Source organism: Musa acuminata, chromosome BXJ1-1 (assembly GCF_036884655.1).
Source record: "Musa acuminata AAA Group cultivar baxijiao chromosome BXJ1-1, Cavendish_Baxijiao_AAA, whole genome shotgun sequence".
Classification (NCBI taxonomy): Eukaryota; Viridiplantae; Streptophyta; class Magnoliopsida; order Zingiberales; family Musaceae; genus Musa; species Musa acuminata.
This window is the reverse complement of record NC_088327.1, coordinates 9729943-9746435: the sequence shown is the minus strand read 5'-3', so window position 1 is coordinate 9746435 and position 16493 is coordinate 9729943. Positions and strand designations below refer to the sequence as shown.

General features: G+C 38.0%; 1 protein-coding gene across 2 annotated transcripts; it reads left to right on the top strand.

Annotated features, from left to right (window-relative positions):
- Positions 1-4852: 4852 nt before the first annotated feature.
- Positions 4853-16170, top strand: LOC103995450 (uncharacterized). Of its 2 annotated transcripts, XM_065180221.1 has the most exons (17): positions 4853-5447; positions 5523-5768; positions 5842-6574; positions 8935-9111; positions 9280-9404; positions 10278-10413; positions 11162-11311; positions 11393-11446; positions 11965-12060; positions 12133-12192; positions 12303-12377; positions 12466-12519; positions 13268-13369; positions 13453-14148; positions 14451-14585; positions 15075-15182; positions 15682-16170. In XM_065180221.1, exons 3-17 carry the CDS (start codon positions 6278-6280, stop codon positions 15829-15831), a joined length of 2415 nt encoding a protein of 804 aa, XP_065036293.1. In that variant the 5' UTR covers positions 4853-5447; positions 5523-5768; positions 5842-6277; the 3' UTR covers positions 15832-16170. The 2 variants fall into 2 exon arrangements, with proteins under 2 accessions (XP_065036293.1, XP_065036288.1); XM_065180216.1 differs by having other exon boundaries at positions 5523-6574.
- The last annotated feature ends 323 nt before the right edge of the window (positions 16171-16493 follow it).

Sequence of the window (16493 nt, the reverse complement as noted above, 5' to 3'; positions counted from 1 at the left end):
CATTAGATCTGCAATCAATTGCTTTACCATTAAGCTATGAACCCTAATCATTTTATATTTTTAAGATTTTAATTTCAGTTTTAAATTTAATTTACAATTAAAAATTTATTAAAATAATTTATGCTAGTCTCTCATTAGTTGAAACTAGGAGTATTCAAATCAAATTAGAAAATAAAATTGAATCGAAACTAAATTTGAACCAATTCAAAGTTGATTCGATCTAAATTGATTCACGGGTAGTTTAATTTACAAAGCTATAAACAGTTTTAATTCAGAAAATATTAATTTGATTAAGTTAACCAGATTAATTGATTTTGAATCGATTCAAATCAGCTTTAATTTGAGCTAAAAAAATAATTTAACTTAATTTGAACAATCTTATCTAAAATTAAGATTGATGTAACCTAATTATTTTTTTTATCATGATATTAATTTTAATTTTAATTTTATTAAAATTAAAATATAATTAATTATGCTTTAATCGAAACTATAGATGTTCAAATGAAATTAGAAAAACAAATTGAATCAAAATAGAATTTGAACAATTTCATAGTGGATCCAATCTAAATTTATTTACCAATAATTTGATTTTGAAAGATATAGAGGTTCTAATTTTGTTATTTTTACTTGATTAATCAATTTTAATCGAACTAAACTAGTTTTACTTTAGAAGATATTAATTCGATTAATTTATTTTAAATCCATTTAAAATAATTATGATTCAAATTAAAAAATAATTTGAACACTCCTACACAAAACAACCATTAAATTAACCTATTATCGATTTTTTTATAACTTTGTACTAAAAAGATTCATCTTGTATTATTGTATATTGAAACATCATGTTAACAGATCTCATATTCAAATCCACGTGAGAACACCTTATATAAATTAAAAAAACATTAATTTTAGTTAAAAAAAAGTAGATGCATGTGGGATATGAATTGATTGACTCATGGAAGATGAATGGTTAGCAAGGAAGATCATCAACAAAATTATTTCCTATACAATAATTGCCTCATTAGAGCTCAATCCTCTTGAAGCAAGGGAATGAGCATCGTCGTTAACAAAATCAAATGATAATGATATTTAATAATATCATGAATATAATCAACTAGTGAGTCGATCCGATTTGTTGACTATCGAAGAAGGTGTAAGTCTCCTCCTTGATGTGAGGTGCTGACGTGATAAACTAACAAGGGAGGTTCGCTAGGAAGACGATTCTCCAAGATGATCTAGCCTTAGAATGGAGAGGTCGGGTAGAGAAATGGAGTCTCCCTTATTGCAGGGTCATCTCCTGACAGTAGGGTCATATCCAGGCCATCAATAGTTCTGCACAATAAGTCTACACTAAGGGCTTCTCAGCTCGACCTCTCTGATGCTTAAGTCAATGCAAGACCGAGGGAAAGAAGAACAATAATATGAGAATTGTAATTGAGTGAGTCGAGAGAGCCCCCTAGCCTGAGCTAGGGTGTGACTTTTATCTTAGCACTTAGTGGGGGCCGACGAGTCTCTGTCATAGTCCCTTTTACCTTATGGGAAAAGGTGTAAATGTGGGCGACTTATCGACATGTGGGCTACGTTGGGAGAACTGTCAAGGCCATGCCTATGGTTAGGCTCTCTTCCTTCTTTTGTTTAGGCTAGGTATGACCTTCTCTTCCTTTGTCTGGCTAGAAGGACAGGTGAGGTTGGGCCATGCCACTGGGCATCAATGCAAAGCGGGTCTTGGCATGCCCACTTCTTGAACCTAGGTTGGATAATGTAGTGTCTTGCGAGGAGCTAGTGACCTAGAGTTTTGCTTAGGTGTTCGCTCACGTGGCTGAGGAGCTGGGAAGGGATAGGATTATCCCTTTCATTCATCCCCCCCGGAAGGGAATCCTTCGGAACTTTGAACGGAGTTTTCGAAGGATGCTCATAGGTGAGTGCTTGCGTGGCTCAAGCACAGGTCCGCTGTAGCAGGTCTTCTAGACAGGGCGCATGACCTCAAGTCTTCTTGATGAGGTGCATAACTCAAGAGCGAGTTTGCTCAGTCGAGGCGCGGGCCTCAAGTCTTCTTGCTGAGGTGCATGGCTCAAGAGTGGGTTTGCTTAGCCGATGTATAGGCCTCGGGTCTTCTTATCGATGTGTATGGCTCGGGAGTGGGTTTGCTCAGTCTAGATGTAGGCCTGGGGTCTTCTTATCGAGGTGCTTGGCTCGAAAGTAGGTTTGCTCAATCGAGATGTAGGCCTGGGGTCTTCTTATCGAGGTGAATGACTCAAGAGTGAGTTTGCTCGGGCGAGGTGTATGCCTCAAGCCTTCTTGCTAAGGTGCATGGCTCAGGAGCATGTTTTCTCGGTCGAGATGTAGGACTTAGGTCTTATGGCCGAGGTGCATAGCTCAGGAGCAAGTTTGCTCGGATAAGGCGCATGCCTCAACTCTTCTTGCCGAAGTGCATGGCTTGGGAGTGAGTTTGCTCGGTCGAGGTATAGGCCTTGAGTCTTCTTGCCAAGGTGCACAACTCGAGAGCGGGTTTGCTCGGTTGAGGTGCAAGCCTCGGGTCTTTTGGCCGAGGTGTATGGCTCAAAGAGCAGGTTCAGTCGAAGTGTAGGTCTTGGGTCTTATTACAGAGATGCATGGCTCGGGAGTGGGTTTGCTTGGTCAAGATGCAGACCTTGGGTCTTCTTACTGAGATGCATGGCTAGGGAGTAGGTTTGCTTACCCGAGGTACAAGCATCGGATCTTCTAGCCGAGGTGCATGACTCAGGAGTGGGTTTGTATGGTCAAGTGCAAGCTCGGGTCTTCTAGTCATGGTGCATAGCTCAAGGGTAGGTTTGCTCGCCCGAGGTGTTGGAAAATATAGGGGCAACATCTCATGCGCAGTGAAAGAACAAAAAGAAAAATCCCAAATTTTTTCGCAGAAAATAATGTTTCATTGTCATGTAAAGATTGGTGCATAAAAACCCATGGAACCAAAAACTACATGAGAGATAGTTGTGTTACCTAGAGAGATCGTATATCCTTAAATTCTTATAGATCTATGGTAGAGGATGAAGGAAGTCAACCAACTTCCTCTCTAGCCATGATCCATACGATAGGGGCTGTGAAGACACTCTTCAAGTCGCTACTCAAATCTCGACACACCCCTGTTAGTTGAGGAGGAGGGGAGAGGAGAATAGGAGGTGGCAGCAAAAAGGGCATAGCTTATGGCCCTTTGGTTCTCTCCTATATATAGAGGTCCCCTATCAACTTAATCCTAATGGATCCTATCATATTGAGTACTGGATCTTCATCCAACTACCCATGCCTCTTAGATTAATAGGTCTCTACCCAATAATCTCTCATTGACTCTTATTGGATCTCATCCATAGGATCCAATAATTTAAAGACTTCTTGGATATCCAATAAGATAAGGATTCTAATAAATATCTTATATCCGAACCTCTACTCGTCGTAACATCTACCATATGTGTGTGACCCTCTAGGCCCAATATCAAGCTAGCCATGAGTCATGCCTATTAGAACATCCTTCTAGCTCAGTTAATTATTATCTCAATAATAATTCACTCGACTTATCAATTGTGGACGTACTATGTCACTATTTATCCTCAATTATTGTGTATTTGTAATCCCCCATCCATCTAATATCCCAGAGATCGTATACCACGCATGGTGTTGTCAAGCTCATACAGTTTCTACTCGATTCTCGCTCTAATCGGATTCTTTCGGAGAACTCTTTCTCTCTCAATCCGAATGATCCTAGCTAGGGATTTATCTACATAAAAATACATGAGATATTCCTCTTATGACACCAAGGGTGGATGATCCTCTATCGATACTCAATAGCCCTCGTAAGGTTAGTTGTCACTCTCGATCGCCAACTATATTAGATCTGAAACTTCCATACGTATAAATATGGTATGAAAGAATGGAGTACTCATACAAGATATCTTTAGTATCTCAAGTCTATGAATCAGATACACCATTGAGATGACATAATCGTTGTCTGATAATAAGTTACCATCAACCATCCAACATTCTGTGAGCGAATCAATCATTGAACTCATTCTCCAATGAGCACCTATACTATATCCCTAGTATCCCCACATGAGAAGCTATGAGACTAGCCGTCTCTATTATATAGATGAGTATATAGTACACCAATCTATCTAGCTATCTCGATGTTCCTCTCGAATAACTTATGATTGAGATTATTTATGGTATGTGTTTAAAGGCGAATCGATCTCATTATCATGATCTCATCACGATTCGATTCCTATTGCATATATCAATGGACATCACAAAAAATATATATATATGCAACAAGTTATATGAAGAACAATGTCTTTGAGTCATTCTTTCTATTCTCCCTCAACCTGATTTCTTTATCTGGATCTGTATATCTATTCTCTATTAAGTCCCAAAGATCTTGAGACTTGAATAGAGCCTTCATCTTGATACTCCAAAATTCATAGCATTTGCTCGAGAAGATGAGAATAAGGGGGGTTGAGACATAGAATTGTCATTGAAAGCCATAATGCCTAGTTCAGATTGAAACTTGACTTTGATACCATAAATATTGGGATGGAAGGGCCAAAACAAAATACTACGATGTAATTAAAAGAATCTTTTCGATCAAAAAAATTGATTTAGAATTTAAAACAAGAGAATTGACATAGAACACTTATAAGATATTCTCAAGTGTATTATCCTTGTCTTGCTTCATGAACTATAGTCCTATTTATAGAACCTAGTGTTAACTACCTTACTCCATCATATCACCCATGATCGAGTTAGGTGTAGGAACTACCCTATAGTTTCTATATCATAGGCCACTTATCAACATATGACTATAATTATCTAGAATATGATAACTACCTAGATAACTATTATGAATCAATTCAGTGCGGCTTACAAAGTGTGCTGGAACCTGTGCGACGAGCCCAACGCGCCTCCCACCGCCAACTGCAGTGGTCAGTGCAACGGCGCTGACTTGCTCGCGGCCTTCGACGCCGCCATCCAAGACAGCGTCGACGTCATCTCCGTCTCTCTCGGAGGCGGCGCATGAAGCGTGGATTACTTCAGCGACAGCTCCGCGATCGGTGCGTTCCACGCTGTTGCCCAAGGCATCGCCGTGGTGTACTCAGCCGGCAACAGCGGCCCTTTCCTTTTAGGGGTCGTGAACAACGCCGCCCCTTGGGTGATCACCGTGGCCGCCAGCACCATCGACAGGGACTTCAAAAAGACCATTACTTCCACCAACAACAAGCAGATACAGGTCGGATTCCATCTTCTTCGTTCCTCTACTTTCTCATGCTGATCTAAGCTCAGAAAACGTAGGAAACAATTCTAATAAACAGATCTTCTTCTCAGGGCAGGAGCTTCACGCTGAAATCTCTTGACACAGGGAAGAAATACACATTGATCAGAGCTGTCGACGCCATAGCTGCTAATGCTTCCAAGGATGACGCGTAAGCACTTAAATTCATGCATTCCATTGACCGTTTCCGAGAGTTGAAGCGAGAACTGGTGGTCATCATCTGTAGCACGTTGTGCGATCCGCATTCCATCGATGCTGCAAAGGTGGAGGGCAAGATCGTCTTGTGCCAGCGTGGTCCTCCGCCGCCTGTACTAGACAACTTCCCTCAGGTGTCTGGCGCCGCCGGAACGATTGTCATCGACAACAATAAACGCGGCGACAACTTCCTGATGACCGCCTTCATGGACCAGGCGCATCTGCTGATCTCCGAAAAAGATGGTCAAGCTCTTCAATCGAACATCCGTGACTCCAAGTACAGAGGAACACTCGACTTCTTATCATCTCTTCCGTATACGTCCTCGTAACATGTCGATGGATGACTGTAGATCAAATGACCTTTCGATCTCCGGGCCGACGACGGAGCTAAAGACCGGCGCCTGCGGTGGCCTACTTCTTTTCTCCTGGACCCAATTACCATAGCCCACTTCAGCGACCCGCCATACGCGTGCCCGAAGCAGAAGATCGAGGAGCACAACCTGAACTACCCCATGATAGCCATCCGCTATCCCACGACGACGGCGACAGCGACTCGCACCGTGAAGAACGTCGGCCCGCCTGGCACGTACAAGGTGCAGGTCACGCAGCCCGTCGGGATCACGCTGTCGGTGACGCCGTCGACCCTCGAGTTCAAGAGCGTCTCTCCTTCTAGGGTTTCCAAATGCCGACACGGCGGCCGCTTCCGCTATCGTCCTTTCGCCGGAGTCCCTCTCGGCTGCCGGCCGGACAGCGGAAAAGCTGAGCCTCTCGGCGCTGCAGTCCAAGATGAAGTGCGACCCCGAGGGGTACGAGGCGGAGCTCCTACTCCTCTACCGCCACTTCGAGTCCTCCCTCCACCTCTTCCGGCACCAGTCCGCCCTCAGGCCCTCCTCCGACCTCTCCCTGGGCAAGGATCTCGGGGACTTAACCATGTTCCTCTCCCATGTCACCCCTTTCTACCCGGATAAGCTTGCAAACTTCCCCCGACAGATGGCCGACCTCCTCCGTGTCGATTCCCGGGCCCTTCCATCGTCGTTGAGGTGCCATCTTGAGCAAGCCCTGATCCTCCTCGTCAATAGAAAGGTTCGAGTGCTAAATTCGTTTTCTTTTTGGAATATGGGACTTACAGATTGCGTGAATGATTGTTTGAAGAATTGACGATATCTTGAATTTTTCTTGTTTTGATTGGAAATAATTCTGTTCTGTCGGTTGGGGTTGAATTATTGAAATTATCTACTATAGATGTGGACGGGTAGTATTGTGGATGGGCTGCTTCCTATGATGCAAACTGAGGCTGTAAATTACTCCAAATGTTTTGTCTTTTGTTGCTCGAATCTTTATTGTTTTGTTGTGAAATCGTTTGGTTCCATCGGTTGATGCATGATTAATTGAAATCATGCACTGTGGATTTGTCTGTGATGAAATTTGTGGCCGGATATTTTTTGAAACCTTTTTGTCTTTTATTACCTCAGAATTCAACAAGTTGTTTTGATTTTTTATTCTTATAATTTTACATTTTTCATCAGTTTTTTATGGACCTTGCTTATTAAGATTGTATATGGGTGCTCTCTCTATTTTAGCAGTCTAATTATTGTTCATTTACAGATCGAAATAACAGAATCATGTTCTAATTTACAAATTCTCGCTTGAGGTAAAGCTGTAGAAAAAAGACTTATTTCCATCGTAGTCTCCTAATTAGTTAATGTAAGTAGTAGCAATATTCAGCATGTTATTGGGCATACCTGGCCTGGTTGCCATGTTTAAACATACTATTTAATGCTGATCTGCTTCACTTTCTGAGAACTCCTCACTCGTCCCTCCGTATATTACCAATGGATTTCATGTTTTCTCGATAAAAGGCTATTGGCATAATTCATCATATATCATTCAAACTATTTAATGCTGACCTGCTTCACTTTCTGAGAACTCCTCACTCATCCCTCCCTATGTCACCAATGGATTTCATGTTTTCTCGGTAAAAGGCTTTTGGCATAATTCATCATATATCATTCAAACTACTTAATGCTGACCTGCTTCACTTTATGAGAATTCCTCACTCGTCCCTCCCTATATTACCAATAGATTTCATGTTTTCTCGATAAAAGGCTATTGGCATAATTCTTCATATATCATTCAAACTATTTAATGCTGACCTGCTTTACTTTCTGAGAACTCCTTACTCGTCCCTCCCTATATCACCAATGGATTTCATGTTTTCTCGATAAAAGGCTATTAGCATAATTCATCATATATCATTCATATACCTGGTTTTATTTACAGGCTCAACCATACTCTAAATTCTAACCTGCTTCACCTGATGGAAATCTTACCTTCCTGTATCATTACGTGTCTCATAATTTCAGTAAATGGACATGTCATTATCCAATATGATGTCGTTGGCATGCTGGGTGCGGTTACCAGTTTATCCATACTATGTAATGCTAACCTGCTTCACTTTCTTAAAGCTCCTACCTAGTGTATCACCGTTCCTGTGAGACCTTTTTTAAAAAAATTTCAACTAAAGGTTTTATGTGTCACCTTGTGCTGAAATACATGTCATATGCCATTTGCAGTGTTACTGATCTGAGGATTAATTTTATTATCTAGCTATTAGTGTGGTGCCAGATCATATGGCAGTGACACAGGAATTCACTGTTCATGCTTCTCTTGTTTGTTGTCTGAGATGAGTTGTTCTGCCTGTTGGTCCCCAGCCATTCTTCTTCTTTTTCGTCATGGCCTACTACATTTGCCAGCTCCTTTTTTTCTAGTGCTGCCATATATGTAACATCGGGCGTTCCATATTTTGGCATATCTAGACCATTAGCCTGCTTTCTCTTTTCCTGTATTGGTGTAATATTATACCCTCTTTTCTTGTTCTGATGACCATCACCTACTATTTTGATGACCTTCTAAATTAAACTATTTTTAGATCATTCCTAACCCGATCAAAGCCGATGTATGATCAGATTCTGATTTCTGGAATGTCTCTCTATCGTTATTTCCAAACAGCCAACCCAACCAAGCCAAATGATTCCATTGGGTTAAGCAGGTTTGTGTTGAAGCTAACACATTTCAGTCTTTCATTAGATGATAATAAATGTTCCCTTAATGATGCATTATCAGAGTTTAGAACATATGGAGTGAAAAATTGGCATCTTGGAAGGCCTTAATCTGTGCAAAAGTTTGGTACACTGTCCTTTCATTGTTACCCAAGTTTTGCCTTGTCAAATCTTGCCTTTTTGGTTTCTCTAAAATATTCTGATAATTGTCTAAGTCACTTTCCTAAGGAAAGCCATAAATGTTTTCTTTATTATTTGACATCATGATACCAGTTAACTTTCGATCATTATTGCTGATCTTCAATATGATTCTGTTTTATCTGAAAATTCGTTTTAATCTTTGACGGACTTTAACATCACATTGGTTACTTTTTTTTTTTCCAGATCTTTGATATTGAAGAAACTCTCGAATTGTTTATGGACCTTCAGATTCTTGGTGACCGGACCTTAAGAAAACTGGCCTTTTCACATGTCGTAGATAACATTCAACGCATGAACCAGAAACACAATAACGAAGCCAAGAATCGCAAACTGCAGAATATTCTTTTTTTGATGCTGCAGGTATGTATTTTATTTTTTTAAATATTCTAGCTTGTAATGTTCTTCGTTTATTGGATGCCTTTAACTGCCTACTTTAGACTTCTGATTCTTTAATCTTCTCTCTATTCTATTCCTGTTGAGATCTATAATCATAACCTTGTAACAACATCATTAATTTTTCCTTTGTAGGGGGAGGAGGAACAGAGGGCCAAAAGGTCTCTTGTTATTCTTTGTGATCTGCATAGACGGAGGGTGTGGTTTGATGATCGTACAGCTAATGCCATTTGCACTGCCTGTTTCCATTCATCTTCAAGGTATGTAGTTTGATCAAGTCTGCACCTGTGGTGCCATATAGGGCTGCTAATTTAACGTAGCTGTTGATAAACAGCTCAAACTCATTCTGATGTCAAGCTGAATTAAGCTCAATTAAGCCAGCATCAGAAACAAAACAGCTAAGTGCAGGCCTGGATCAAAGTCAAGCCAAACCGGGCTTGCAATTAGTTGGTTTCTGTCAAACTGGACTCTAATTGTTCAAATATATATGTAAATATGTGTAATACATTTCATATGTTTTTTAAATAAATAAATTTCCATGAATGATTGATGTAGTTTGATATGGGGTGTCAAAGAGATGTTTTGTGTTCATTAAAATATTTTTTAATTCCACAATCTGTTGGCATCCATGAGTCATTACTCATCTATAACCTATGAACTGGTAAAAGATTTAAATATATGGCATAAATTAAAAATAAAAATTGATATGTTTAAAGTTTAAAAGTTGAGATCAATTGAAGTATATTTAATCAAGCTTCAAATAATGCTCATGTTAATCTTGAGATAGGCATGATTTTAGGTTGTAAAACTTCTTATAGGTCCTAGCACTGGTTGTCTGAACTTTGACAGAATCTTGATCAGTTTCAACAAGCAGAGTCTGATCAGATTCTACATAATCTTTAGGCTCGTAATTAAGTCATATCCACTTTGAGCCTTTACAGCCTCGACGAATTTTGGCTTTGTTAAACCTCAGCATTATTGTTTCACAGCAAAAATATTTCTTTGTGCATTTAGTTAAGCTCAGATTCTACATTGGGAAAATCCTCATGCGCTTTGCTGCCAATTTTAGCTTATTCTTTTCTTCTTTTTATAGTTATATATCTTTAACTTATAGAGAGCTTTTATATGTTCAGGATTATGATATCTGCTCTCTCATTTCTTCTTGGTTATGAACAAATTGAAGAGGAGGATGACAGTGAAGCCTCAAGCAGTGAAGACGATACAACTAGTCAACAGCCTATTACTCTTAGCCGAGAAGCTATTTACAAGGTCTTGCATGCTTAAGTAGTTCAGGTTTTATTCTTTTGATCATATGGAGACGCTGTATCTGTTTCCTACAGAATTAAAATAAATTGTTCTAGTGGTTAGATTGTAAATTGTAGTACTGAAGCTGACCAAGGGGAACCTGAAGTAAACCATGTTAAAGAACTGAGACAAATAACAGAAATAAATCTTCTGGAATTATTAATCACTATTCATGGAGTTGTTATTCAAAATGATTCTAACTTTTGCTTGTCAAGTTGTACCCAATGATCGTGGTGCTTGTTGATAATCTGAAAACCCTATTTGGGAGAGGGTTATTAATTTTTTTTTTTGCTTTCACAAAGGGCAAGTGGTTATTTGGGAGGGTTATTAGTTGATTTCAGGGAATGCAGTCATGTGCAGAACCCCACCTTTACTTTAAAAGATTAACTTTGTCTCCCTTCTTGTTAATAAATAACACAAGTTTCTGTTATGCAAATTTGGTTTTGCATTAGAAAAGTTAAGTATTGCCCAACTCTTTTCATCGATTAAATGGTCATTAGCATGCAACTGTGGATATCAATTGCATTTTAATACATTGTGATTTTCTTCATATGCATGTCTGGAAATTGGTTTCCATCACATGCAACTCATCAGCTGAAATTTAATTTTGATCATGTAAACATTGTGTTTCTTTTGAGTGGTGAGACTGTAGCAATTTTTTTTAAAAAAATGAGGAACTTGTTCAATTGACTATTTCTTATTTTACTTCTAGGCAAATCATAAAGGTACGCCTGCCAGCAAGAAAAAAAAGAAGGCAAAGTTGCAGCGTGCGATACGCAACATGAAAAGGCAGCAGCGAATAACATCACAAAGTAACAGCTCCAGTTACTATTCACCTCTTACTCATTTAAAAGATGCACAGGTTGGTTGGTCCTTGTATGATAGTTCAGTAAATTAAATCCTTATTCTTCCTTGACAATTTTTTCTTTTGGTGCTGCTTTAGGGTTTCGCTGAGAAACTGTTCTCTCGCCTTCAAAGATGCAATGAACGCTTTGAGGTAGTTATCCTTTTCCTCATGCACGTTATTATTATTTTCAAAATTTTTACTTTAATATCATGTTTGCTGATCTATATTGCAAGTCTGGTGGTGGCTTTGTTAGCCTGCAAGTTCTTGTTAATTAAAAAGAAGGATTTTATATATTGTTCATTATCTTCAATTTCTTGCTAGTGATTAAGTTCTTAAGATCTGCAGTTCCATTGAGATCATTAATGTTTTGGAAAATTGGCCTGAATACTTGAATCTACATGTGACTAAGATAGGGATGTATTATAAAGAGTTATATGTGGCTCTTTGCTCTATTCAGAATGTTTTGAATGGGTGAATTTTATTTATTATATTGAAAGGCTATAGTCAAGGTCATTTCAATGTTTTGGTAGATTGGTTCACACTCTACACTAAGCTGATAACAGTAATTTATAATGAAATTTCTCTTCTATGTTAGACTACATGTGTTATTTATTGGTTGATATATGAAATTTTCTTTTGTCGACTATTGTTGTTACTTTGTGTTGCAGGATAGGATGATGATGTTGAAGGTAATAGCCAGAAATGTTGGATTGCACCGTCTGATCTTGTTAAATTTTTATCCATTTCTTCAAAAATATGTTCAGGTAAACAAGGATTTTTTTGCTTATATGTATTTTAACTTGAAACCATACTTATTTGTATTTATTTTTTTTCAGCCTCATCAACATGATGTCACCGATTTGCTTGCTGCAGCTGTCCAGGCCTGCCATGATATGGTTGTGCTTTTTTTACTGTAGATTTTCTAAGTATTCATAGTCAAGCCATGCTGTTCCCAGTTCTGTTCTTCAGATAGAAGAACTCACTGAAGCTGTTTTTATTTGAATAGGTACCTCCTGATGCGGTTGAACCCTTATTTAAACAAATTGTGAATCAGTTTGTGCATGATCGTTCTCGCACAGAGGTACTGCTGAAAATGATACTACTTTCAGTCATGTTCATCTGTTATTAGTTGAACTGTAGATCATGTACTTTCTTATTTTTCATGTCAGGCCATTGCTGTTGGGCTGAATGTTGTGAGGGAGATCTGTATCAGGATGCCTTTGGTATTGCTTTACATTTAGTCAATTATTTGTTCAAGTTTGTTTGCGACAGGTTTATTCTTTGCATCATCTTGTATGAGATGCATCACAATTTCATGGTTCATGTCATGACTATGGACTAACTAACTTATCAACTTCGTTTGGTTTAAACCACTGATCAAAATGCTTAAGCTGAAGTTGATAATAGTACACTTATCAAACCCTTATAAGTCAATCTTAATCCTATCCACTTTCGATGTGAGACTAATCAGGGTGTTACAATTCATACCTACTTAATATATCATCTTCACTTTAGCACGATCTCGTCACATTTGCAGTTTAGCCAGACTCCATCTGAGATACAAGATGTTGACAGTATGATGAACTTTTATAACCTGCCTTCAGATTTTCTAGGAAGTTGAATCTGTGAAAGAACTATACTTGTTATGGAATTCTAATTGCTTTCATCTTTACATTGTCACAAAAAAGTACTCAATGTGGATTTGGGTCCATTGAATGTTTGCTTACTCAAATTCTAGATGCAATTATCTTAATAATTATGTTTTTTGTTTTTCAAAATTTCACCTGTCTTCATATTAATTAACTGTAATCTTGTTTTTTTTTTAAATTTAAATTTTTGGCTTAAATTTGATAAATAATAAAATTATTTGATAAGGATAGTGCACCACTTGAAATAGATATGTACCCGTAAAAGCTTTTAAATGTCTACAAGAAACTAGTTGTCTAACTGTCACATTTTGGTTATTTACAGTTAATGAATGAAGATCTGCTTCAAGACTTGGTCTTATACAAAAAATCACATGAGAAGGCAGTTTCTTCAGCAGCTCGCTCCTTGATAACTTTATTCAGAGAGGTTGGAATATGTACTTCAGTCTAACAATTTTTGTATCAGATGTATAGCTTGTGATTGTTATTCTGAGCTTTATTTGTTTTCAGATATGCCCTTCTTTATTGGTGAAGAAGGACCGTGGCCGTCCGGTCAATCCCAAAGCAAGGCCAAAAGCATATGGAGAAGTTAGTATAGCTACTGATGTGCCTGACATAGAGTTGCTGGAACACGTTGATAACTCGATGACTGATAGTTCTGATGCTGAGGCTTCTGCATCAGATTTGGATGATGAGTATGACAGTGATGCTGAGCCAGAGAAAGAGGATGCTTCTTTGGAAGATGAAGAAGAGGATGATGAGGTTTCAGATAAAAAAAATGAAGAAGATTTAGGTAACAGTGATAACATTGATGGGGAGGAAGATGATGGTGATGATATTGATGAGAATGCTGCCTATGATGAATATGATAGTGATACTAAAGAAGATGTGGATCTTAGTGATGATAATATGGATATCTCCAGTGAGCTAGATGCATCAAGGAAAAAGTCATCTAATGACATCTGCAGTGATGATGACCTCAGTAATCATGAATGCGCTAGTGATGACAACGATGAAATAAAGGAAGAGGAGAAGGCCAAATCAAAGAAGAGGAAGTTTACGGATTATGTTGGACAACTGAATACTTCAGAGTCAAGTCTTCGCGCCCTTAAAAGACTAACAATGGCCAAGATGTCGCAGAAAGCATCGGATGAAACAGATGGAATTCTTTCTAATGAAGATTTTCAACGTATAAAAGAGTTGAAGGTGTGTTCACCGGAAACTTAGTGCTCCTTTTCATCTTAATTATGTGAAATAGATTCAGTAAAATTCTGACACTGTTCATTGAACTTTGTTACTCATACGCTCGTGTTATCTGATATGAAGTTATAGTAACATCTGCATAAGCTAGTGTTTCTGAGAATCAACTTCTTTAGTGTTCTGATTATTTTTTAATATTCGATGAAATAATGGATCTTATATTCTTGATTACATTTTTAATCACCAAAATTCACTCACTCTGTAGGCATCTTATAAGCTTTGCCTTTTTTCTTTTTTGAATCTTATAGGCAAAGAAAGAAGCAAAGCTGGTTATGGCTCAGCAAGGTCTTTTGAGAAAGGGTATAGACTCGAAAGTCTCATCTTTCAAAATTCCCTCTTCTGAGCAATTAACTATAAAGCCAGTGGATCCTGCTATGCTAGAGGTGAGTTCTCATCCTTTCTCTTGGTATGAATGTTTTTCTTTTTCTTTTCCCTATTTGGTAATTCTGTGACTATGTAAGGTTGATGAACTCCTTTTGTAATGTTCCAACTATATGTAAAATTGATGAACTCATTTAATAATGTACCAATTGATCCGATTTTGGCTCTCACATATATTATCACTCTGTAATGCAAATTTCTGGTGTTGTATATGTTGTTCAAGGCATTGATTCTTTTGAGATCACTGGTCCACGCTTTTGATCTCTGGATGGAAGCATATCTGCACAAGAGCTTGTATGATTATTATTAAAAGAACATGATGAATAGCTAGATGTTGATGTACTGCTAGCTTTTTTTTTTAATGTACTGGTAGCTATTCTTACTTTGGATTACATTTTCTTTACTTTAAATTATGATTTTATGTCATAAGCTTGTGAGTTGGTCTAAGTTGAACTAATTCTCTTTATCATCAACGAACTATTGTTCTTTAGGTCCACATTAAAAGAAAGCTTAGCAAGGAGGAACGACTGACCCTAGTAAGAGCTGGGAGGGAGGATAGAGGAAAGTATCAGGCCAGAACTGCTGTGAAACAAAAAAAGGTTAGCCTGCATTGGATTTACGACTTGTTACATGACAATTTTTTGTTTTTAGTGCAGATTAAAATATAGTGACATTCCTATATTTTATGATACACATCTTGCCTATGTTCGTTTAAAGCTCGCAATTGGTTTCCTTCAGTACTTTTGGTTTGCTTTTTCAAAAGCTGTTATTTTCACATCCTGTGCTTTAGTCTTCAGAGTCTGATCTGCATTTCAACTAAGGTGATAATCTTCTTTAATTATCCCCCAAGTGGAATGTAGATCCTGTTCTTCTCTGCCTCCTTTTGCTTTTCTTATGTTGGTTGGCAGTCTGCAAAATTTTAACATGATGGAAAGGATTGTCTGCCACCCCCCATCTCCCTGCTGCTAATCAAAGCTTCCTCTCTGCCTCTTGCTTTTCCTTCTCCTTCATTAGTCATTGTCTTCTCAGTATCTACATTAACTAGGCACCTTGTATTGGAATTAATAGACCGATTGCTTATCTGCGATTTGTTGACAGACGGGTGGTCTAAGCAATCGCCAAAAGGAACATAAAAAGAAGATGCCTCTTGCTGCCAAAAGAGCAAAAGTAGCTCGCTCTAGGCAGGATAAAAAACAGCAACAAAGGCGGTCAGGCAAGCAGTTCCAGGGGAGGAAAGCATGGAAGTGACAAAATTTCATAGTTTCCTAAAATTTCATGGCTTCGTAAAGTGGCAAGATTTCGTAAAATTTTGACTCCATGCAGTTTCTTCCATCAGAAAATTTCATTTCAAACATGCCTCGTCTAAAAAGTTATGATTTCTGCTTAGAATTTTGATTTATTTTCTTCTGTTGTGTAAATCTTTAGCTGATTTCAGATGAGCTATTTGTAAATCAAAGCTGCCTTTTGTCTTCGTTGAATGCTGTTGCAAGGAAATAGAGCTACAGATTTTATTGATTGTTGTCTTTGGTTGGAGTCGGATTAGGACATCCATTTTTTATTTGTATACCCATTTTCTTTGTGTTTCAATGCATCCATTCATGTGCGACAAGTCTTATAGATTTCCCAGAGGAGTTCGTCAATCTTTCATGGTTGAATGTACAAGTCACATTATTATTAAAATGCAAGATTAAAAATAATAAGTATTAAATAGATGTTTTGCATGTTTTATTTATTATTATGAATTCTATTGCAGGATATATGCCTCTTCAGATATTAAGATCCTCTTCCGGTTAACTTTTATTTAAAAAACTCAATTCGAGGTTAAAAGTACTGATTTAGATTTAACCTTTTTTAAAATTCTTATCATATCTATCTATCTTTCTATCAATTTGAAGTTAAATGTCCAGTGA

Bases quoted from the DNA above. Each gene is read 5' to 3' on its own strand.
- LOC103995450 (XM_065180221.1), top strand. From the start codon at position 6,278: ATGAAGTGCGACCCCGAGGGGTACGAGGCGGAGCTCCTACTCCTCTAC. The intron at 9,112-9,279 runs GTATGTATTTTA...TTTCCTTTGTAG, and splicing joins TTCTTTTTTTGATGCTGCAG to GGGGAGGAGGAACAGAGGGC. The intron at 12,520-13,267 runs GTATTGCTTTAC...GGTTATTTACAG, and splicing joins TCTGTATCAGGATGCCTTTG to TTAATGAATGAAGATCTGCT.